We start from the raw sequence: 8,796 nt of genomic DNA, 5'->3' as shown, positions 1-8,796 counted from the left end.
TATAATAATGTATTTGATCAATTGAGATAAATATGATGTACCCACAAGTGATAAATTCTTTTAGCTAAAACATAATATTTAAGTGATACAAACTGAGAGGGGAATTTGAGAAAACGAGTTCCAGCTGACTCAAACTTTTCTTCTGTCACTGGCATTTTTTGTCCCTCCAGAGCATCTCTGTCAGTCAGCAGCGTTATTCAGTCCTGCTGTGGGGTTTGTTCTTCCAGTAAGCCCACACTGGTGCTGTGCCCCACTGTGTGGTACCCTGCCATCAGGCTGGAAGTTGGTCTCAAGAGCCAGCTGACTGGAATTTAGCCTTCAGCAGTGTTCCCAAGATGGTGATCGATTTTATTGTAGGTAATCCTCTATCTTCTTTTAACATCCTATTTTTTCAACACCTTGTCGTAAAAGCTATTCCATCTTCTGCTTGTCAGTATTTTTTATGAGCTGTCATCAGTGCTGCTTCTGGTTTTGTTACCTACAAGTTAATGCAGGAGCTTGGTACTTTGACCTCTGTATTTATCAGGTTTTGAATACAGGATTCTATCATTCTCTAAATCACTTTGTATTGTAGAAATATTAATTGGACTTATCAGGACAACGTTTTTCCCCAATGCATGTAATAATCTCTGTCCTGCTGCTGAATTTCACCGCTGTGGCTCGGCGCTCAGTGTGCAGCTATCCTAGCACTGGTCTTCGGAACTCCCAGTACTCCCAGTACAGGATCTTGAAGCTGAGTCCTGCTTCTAACTGAAGTGCCCGTGGCAGTCTGTGAGTTAAGGAGTGCAAGTCGTTCAGTGTCAAGGATGTTGAAGGTAATTAGTTTGAAGTATTGATGGAAAGTATCCATGTCACTATCTTCGTTTGGTTTGGGTCTCAGGTGCTTTTGCTATGCCTGTTAGCCGTGTGAATGTTCAGGGAGGAACAGTGTGGCCCAGTTTTATCACTTCTCGTCACACAAATAGAGGTGTGATGGACTTTTTATTGTACATAAATAGGAATAGTGTGCCAGCTGCAACTTGCTCGAAAAAAAACTGTGTTTTTTTTCTCGTTGTGGAGTGTTAGGGAAATACTGCTTTGGTTAATAACACGAATGTTTGCTTATGTTCATACTTGATGTTTTATACAGAGCGCTGCTCTCACCGCTGGAGAAGGACCGCGTGCCCGGCCTGCCCACGGCATTGTTCAGCAGCTTCTCCTCACTGCACACAAGGCGGATTTGCCAGGTTTGCTGAAACCAGAATTTTAGGCAAACTAAGGAAGGAGCAGGCCACCGCTAGCGCTCGGGACGTGACGTCACCGCACTGCTGGTTCGCTTTTCCTATAAACACGCAAAACCCGGTCTGTCAGGTTTCCGCGGCCTCTCCCTTCCCGCCCCGTCGCCTCTCGCCCCGTGATGTCACTTCCGAATCCGCAGCGGCCATCTTTAGTGCGGGCGCCGTACCCACGGAGAGCGCGGAGGGCTCTCCCCGCGCACCCCCGGGTCTCCTGCCCTTACGCGAGATGGCGGCGCTTGCTTCAGCCGGCTGGGGAGGGGCGGGCGGCGGTGGCGCCTGCGCGCTGAGGCGGGGCGGCCCCATTGTGCGGCGCTGAGGTAGCGCCGCGGCCTTTTTTGCGGGGGATGGAGGACGGCGGCGGGGCGGGAGCGGCTTTCACGCCCTCGGGGCCCCCCGCTGGCCTCTCGGCCTCCCAGCGCCGAGCCGAGCTGCGGCGGAGGAAGCTGCTGATGAACTCGGAGGAGCGGATCAACCGCATCATGGGTTTCCACCGGCCGGCGGCGGCAAAGGGTGAGCCCTGTGGCGAGCGGCGGCGTGAGGGCTCCCGGCTGCGGGGCTGGCGGTAGCGTCCGGCTGCGGCCTCCTCCTGCCGCCGCCGCTCCCCGCAGTGTCCCCGCGGGGCAGCAGCGGCTGCTGTGTGGCCCCTCGGTGCGATCTTCCGTGATGGCTGAAGTGAAGCACCGCCTTCTCTGGCGCTCCGGAGACCCGCGGGTAGAATACGTGTAGTCCTCGGGAACGCGCCGAGATCGGGTCCTGGGCCTGTCGCTGTCCGTACATAGCGAGCAGGCAAGCTGTCTTTTCACCTCAAGTAGTTTTTCTTAGTTGAAGGAACGATGAGCCTCCCCCGCATTTTCGTTCAGTAATTGCTTGCTTTCATAGCTGTATTTTCCTATTAAAGTTGCATTTGGGTAATAACTGGTCATTGGATGCTTGTGGTTGGCGTGTGGAATTTTCTTGCAGATTCATAGGTAGGTCATTTATATTTCTGTGCATACTCTGAAGAGGCTGACTGTCTTGTCAGGAAAGAGTTCTCACATTTCTGTTCACAAGGATGCCCGTAAGCCATGAATCAATCTGCTTTAATACAGAAAAATACTCTTTAAGCGTTGGTTCGTCCTCTCTGGTGGGACCAGACCTGTTCTGCATGCCTCCCGGTTTGGTTTTTGTCCTCTCTGGCATCATCACTTTTCCTGGAAGATGGAGTTTTCAGGTTTAATACACAGCAGGTTAACACTGCTTTTCCTTTGGCAATAGAGAAGAACAAGCCAAAGTAGACTTCTCCCATTGCCTGCTCATTTGTCAGTCTTTAATGCTCCTTCTGTGTGATTCCCTTTCTGTAAACCTTTGCCCTTTTTCAATGTAGCTCCATGTATTTGGAATAACATTTTTCCTCTTGTGCAGGCAGTGTTGTTGCGTAAGGAAGTTCAGTGTTTGAATTTCTCCATTGCTGACTGGCAGCTTCAACCTCTGACCCGCATTGCGCGGCTTTCTGTCTCGTGTCTGCGCCATTTCCAAAGAGTGCCCTGCAACGCAAAGCGTGTGGTACAGGTGGAGTTCTTTGTAGGCTGGTGGAGGGGAGCCAGGAGTGTGTGGAGTCCCGTTGTGTAAAAATATATTTTTTTGGTGAAGCTGATGAGCGTTTTCAGTCTGGTCCACGCTGTGCTCTTCTCTTTTTGTTATCACCATCTGTGGTGTAACCTAAGTCTGAATCTAATCCTTCCTTTGATACACAAGCAGGTTGTGTATCAGCTGAGCCTATTTCTTCTTAAAATAGGATTGCTTATATTCAGGTATGTCAAATGACTTTGTGGTTAATAATTAGCACATTTATTAATCATAAATCAGTCTTTTCACTTGGGAAGCAGAGACATCAACCCAGGACCCCAGTCCAGTATGGCTAAAGTGTTGTTCCGCGTACCTTGTGTTCATAACTCTGTGTTTTTATTTCTCTTCTTTAGATGATGAAACTCACACTGAGTCAAAGCTTCAGCACGAACAAGATAAATCAAACTCCCTTACCATTCCTTCCGTTTCCAAGCGAATTGTGCTTGGTGATTCTGTTGGTAACCTGGCAGGCACAGCTGACCACGCGGGCAGCATGATAGACCTCAAAGGGGATAAGGACTTGTTCAGTAAAACTCCAGAGCTTGTCAATGAGGGTACAAGTGAGCTCCGTCACCGTAACAGAGGGGAACTGCCATCTGAAGCTGCACCACGGCCACCTAGGCATGGATTAGAGCAGTACTTATCCAGATTTGATGAAGCTCTGAAGCTGAGGAACCAGCTGATGAATGAGAAGCCAAGCCAAGAGAACGGGAATGCAGTGGAGGAGTTCGACTCTTTCCGCATTTTTAGATTGGTGGGATGTGCTCTGCTTGCCATCGCGGTCAGGGCTTTTGTGTGCAAGTACTTGGTGAGTTCAGGGAAAAAAACAATCCTGTTTTGTTTTGCTAGTTTACTGCAGAGTTACTGTGAAATACTTTTATCTAGGGCTGACATCTATCGGTAGCAACTGAGTTGGGAACTTCAGGCACTCTTTATGTTTCCAACAACTCTAAAGTCTTTGAGATCAGTCTGTGTTACCTAACACAGCCACTATGTAACAACTGAGAGTAGCACAGCTTTGGCCTGTAGTGTTTGAAGAGCAGAAGCACTGGAATAGTTGTTGCAGTTTAAGTCCCCTCTAAGTTTGTTTCCCTCTTTGTGGGCATGAGTCGACTGCTCCTCTAGTTTGGAGTCTACAAAAGAATAATAGAGTAAAACCAGCAATAGTTGTCCCAAGATAAGCAGATCCTACTTGTTTATCAGTCTTCTGAGAAAAGCAGTTCCTCACTATTCCAGGTGTCTGCCAGCGCGTCGTACAGCGGCGTGTGGCTGGTGCAGCCTGCCACCTCCTGGATCCCGGGGCTCATTTTCACACCCTGCGGTACGCTTCTGCAATTTCAGGGTTTTAGGCCCTAAGAAAATAAGGCAGCACCTTAATTTTGGCATGTAACTTCTCTACGTAGGTTTGTACTATTCAAGAATACTGTTGCTGTTGTCCACAAATTATTTTTTACCTACCTAATGTTATGACTTGGAAAGCATTAAATTTCTTAGCTATTACTTCTGACAAAGTTAATTTTCATATATTCTTTTCTGTTCCTTCAGTCAATATTTGCACCATTTCTTACTCTACAACTTGCTTACATGGGACTGTCCAAGTACTTTCCAAAGGTAAAATATTTTTATTAGATTAATTTGAAATGTTTTAAATTTAAACTTGTGCTTAGATTAAATTGTTTTAGGACCGATGCATGTGAAGTATTCTTCCCTCATTTTAAACTGCAGAATTGAGAGTTACCAAATGCTGATAGTCTATACTAGTTTTTAGTCTTCCCAGATTTAGTCCAAATCTTTTTTAAACTTGCTGTAGGCTAATTAAAAGCATTTGACTGGGAAAGCCAGGTGGTTCTTTCATGTATTTGGGAAATTTCTGCTTTTGTCCTACACCATGCTCTTCTGTGGTTACGCTTTGCTCAGTCAACAGCTGTTTTGCACGTGATACCTGAAGGAAATTTGGAAGGGTGTTTGCTAAAAAATGAGACAGTCCTTGGGTTTTAAGGGCTCTGCATTTCATTGCTAGTATCGATTTGAGTGGCACCTGGAAATGAGACATTTATTTGTGTGTGAAACTTGCTGCTTTCTAGCAAGATTTGGTATGTCACTGGCTTTATGTATTTATACCAGTTAATTGTGCTGAAATATTTAGTTGATGATTTTGTCAAGTCTGCAGTGCAAAGTGAAAGTGAATGATGCTCAATCCATAGTTGACAGGGAATATTTGCATTTTAAAAGTAATAACAGATTAGCTGTAGAAAATCAGGATAAATCAGCGGTTCTTTTGTAGTTAAGTGTATCATTGAAAACTGAACTTCATAGTAGTCATTCTAAGCTGATGTGTCAAAACACAAAACAGTAGAATTAGCCTTAGACTTGCACTGGCTCATCTGCTAGATTTTTTTTTTAATCTTGTTTCTGCTGTTTTCAAAAGGAGGTCTTCAGTTTCAGAATTTAAAGAGGTGGTTCCTTTCCCCAACTTGTTTTTACTGCACTTATACCCAGATGAGCTCAATCAGCTTGCTGTCCTTCATTTTTCTCTTCTGAAACCTTGAAATATTCTTGAAAGCTTAATTTGGATTGGATTTAAAAGGTATCCAGCAAGTATCATCAGATTACCAAAATTTTCAGCCACTATCACCTTTTCCTGCCTGTCAGACTTTGCATCCTTGGGATTTGTCATCTTAAGGACAGAACAGCTTTCAAAAGGGTTTTAGGGCATTTCAGAGTTAGAGGATAAAATCGTAAAATAGAGTCATCCTAAAATAGAAAGAAACAGTTGGTTTAAATTCTAAGTCATTATTTTGTGTTAGAACAGTAACGGTATCTTTTGCTGAGTAGTGTGATGAGATTAATCCTGTTCTGCCAGCGGAGATGCCTGGCTTGCCTTCTTCCACCCATATTGTCCTTGTCTGGGACTCTTCCCACTCACGCAGAGGCTGCTGCACAGCTTGCCTGGAGTGCCAGCGTGAAGTAGGTGTAATATCTGTGATGAATTTATCTGCTGTTACCCAGGCTCTCGCTCAGCTCCACCGGATCCATCACAGCATGAATCTGTAGCGAGGATAAGTGTTGTGAATGCTGGAGCGCGTCTGGAGAGAATCAGTCCAAACCTGCTGCTCTTACCGATGAATTTGGAGTGTGCCTGGCTGCGTGTGGAATTGGCACAACATTTGTGGCGTATAAAGCAAAATTGGATTATAGCAGAAGAACTAACTTTTTTTTTTTTTTTTCCTTTTAGTGTGAGAAGAAGGTGAAAACGACAGTATTGACTGCTGCTCTTTTACTGTCTGGAATCCCTGCAGAAGTGATTAGTCGCTCCATGGACACCTACAGCAAAATGGGAGATGTTTTCACAGACCTTTGTGTCTATTTCTTTACTTTTATCTTTTGCCATGAACTTACTCTGGTTTTTGGTTCTGAAGTACCATGATGGCCGTACAGTTCAACTCAGTAGTTACAGTAAAGCTTTCTGGACTGTATTCCTTCTTTAAAATTCTTACCTGTTCGAATGCTTGAAAGGAGCCCTAAATGCAGTCATTTTGGGAAAGGAAGAGCAGGGCCCCAGACTGCCAGTTGTGTTGGTTCCGTTTATTTAAATACTGTGTCTGCCTACTCCAAATGTGAAGAGTAGGAAGTGTCAGTGGCTTAGTTAGGTGATGCCCTTCTCAGCCTCCTTCATAAACATTTACAAAGCTGCCTTTGTTCTGTTCGGTGAGAACAAAGAGAAGATGATTCCTTTCAGCAGAACCATATATAGATCTCTCCAGTGTGGCTGTAGCTAACAAGAACTGCTCATTTTGTGGTGTTCCCATTTTTTTTAAAGAAAGCTCTAAATAAAAGAAATCCTTATATTCTGTTGTTCAAATTGAGAATGTTGAACCAAGTAGCTGCTTCTGGAGAATGCTGGTGAAACACGCCACTTTGTTGTCTTAATCCTTGCCTTGCTGTACATTATTTGTTGTGATTGTGATTAATTTAACTTGATGGTTATAGTGCAAAAACAGCTACACAAAACCAACACGAAAGTCTTGTTGCTTTACAAATGTCATCAATCAAAAAGTAGGAAAATCAGAATTGTTACTCTCGCCTGTTTGGAAGTTTCCAGCAGTCTGATCCTACTGTAGGTCATACACAGCATCATTCTGATGCCTTTTCTTTATTTGAACAGCTCATCTCAGGAGGGAAAGTTGTATATATTGGCAACCAACCTGCAGCATCAAGTGTTTGCTCTAGTATACGGAAAACTTCCAAGGAAATTTTTTCTTTTTTTCCCCTAGCTCTTTGCAGGAGCTTAACTGCGGAGGAGTTCTGCTCTTCCTGCGTAATACTACGACCCAACTTTTTTGGTGTGTTCCTGAAATTGCCCCCGTGAAATCAGAGAAGCCATTCCTGTTTAAGTCCTATATACCACAAGTGACAGTGAAATCAAAAAATGGTGCTTTGAGTTGACTCCCACATGAAGATCTAAGTGTGAAGGGAGAACACCAGTTTGTATTTTTTTTTTCCTGTGGATGTCCAGGCATGTAGGTGAAAAGAAGACAAATTCAGATTAATCCTGTCACTGGATAGAGAAGCAAGCCAGCAAATGCTCTTCTTTTCAATCTCATACGAATTTTGCTCAGTGAGAGGAAGTAAGTGTCATTCCAAAGAGCTTAAATGCTGATAATCTGTGAAAATTTCTACTGAGGCTAAATTTGATATTATTCCCGACTTGTAGTTTTCTGTTTAGAATCTGGACTTCCAAGTAATCTAGGACAATGCTTTTTTTTTTTTTTTTTTTTTTTTTTGGCATAGGGAAACACCTGTTTGCAGAATGTTTTTTAGGGAGCAGAACTCTTTGATTACGCCTCTTTAGAGTAAATAGCCCTGCTTTCTGCTTAATCTTTTCTGTTAAAGCTTCCTGCTGTAATCTTAGCACTGCATTTCTGACTCCTGAGTTAGATATATGTTTGTTTGTGGCATGAAAAAAAAGAAGCTTATGTTTTGATTTGACGATTTTCTTTTTTTTTTTTTTTTTTTTACTGTTTATTTAACAGTATCGTGTTACAGGTGTCCAGGGCTGGGCTGCAAAGGATTCTGAGTTAGGTCTGTTAGCACAAATATTTATTCAGAAGCTTTAAATTTGTTTATATTAGACAGGAATTTCAGTAAAATGAAAGCTGTCATTTAAATTAAGGTTGAGATATGTAAATAATGAGTTCGCTTAGATGTTACACTTCTTCTGACTCTCAATTTGTATGCCCAAACGTAATGCAAATAAATTACAAAAATACTGTGTACTAACAGCTGCAAAAAGCAATGAATTTTTGATCCTCAGCAGAAAAATTTTAATCCTAATCAGATAAATATTAAGAAAAGAGCTGACCCATCTGCTCGATGTTCACTCTACCTCTTGCACCATCCTTATGTGCAAGGAAAGATGAAGCAGGTTTTCTTCTCAAGCAGTGAAAGAAATCTTGCTGTGAGACCTCACCTGGAACTTTTCAGCCCGAAAATGCGAATTTTTGTCTGGTGACTTCAAGGTGGGCTGGGGAAAGGCTCCTTGCCCTTGGGCACGGCACCAGGAGGGGCTTGCGTTAAATGATGCTTCTTCACCTTTGATCAAGAAATGAATCCCTTTTATTCCATTTTTAAGTTATCTCTGTTCATGTACATAATTCTATTTAATGTTTATTGCCAAACCGATTGTTTTCTATTAAAAGTATATTTGTTACCCTCTTCCTTCGCGCTTTATCCTGGCTCGGGAAGAGGGGTGTGGTGCACAACGAACACTTTGCACCGGGAATCCCGCCTGGGCTGGGCAGCAGGGACAGGGCTGAGGCCTTTGCGCGGGCAGTTGCCCGTTGCTACCGGTTTCGGGGCGCTGCCCGTTTTCGGGTGATCCCCCGTTTTGTTGCGACCTCCGACCGCCAGAGGG

The 8,796-nt window shown here is 43.8% G+C and overlaps 1 protein-coding gene across 1 annotated transcript; it reads left to right on the top strand.

The window, feature by feature from the left end:
• Positions 1-1,467: 1,467 nt before the first annotated feature.
• CAMLG (calcium modulating ligand) lies at positions 1,468-8,597 on the top strand. The gene is made up of 4 exons (XM_086759162.1): positions 1,468-1,787; positions 3,236-3,690; positions 4,428-4,493; positions 6,118-8,597. Exons 1-4 carry the CDS (start codon positions 1,622-1,624, stop codon positions 6,307-6,309), a joined length of 879 nt encoding a protein of 292 aa, XP_086615288.1. The 5' UTR covers positions 1,468-1,621; the 3' UTR covers positions 6,310-8,597.
• The last annotated feature ends 199 nt before the right edge of the window (positions 8,598-8,796 follow it).

The sequence above is a fragment of the Chlamydotis macqueenii genome, chromosome 14 (assembly GCF_036417535.1).
Source record: "Chlamydotis macqueenii isolate bChlMac1 chromosome 14, bChlMac1.mat, whole genome shotgun sequence".
Classification (NCBI taxonomy): Eukaryota; Metazoa; Chordata; class Aves; order Otidiformes; family Otididae; genus Chlamydotis; species Chlamydotis macqueenii.
The sequence above is the reverse complement of the archived record's forward strand: the minus strand, read 5'-3'. Positions and strand labels throughout refer to the sequence as shown.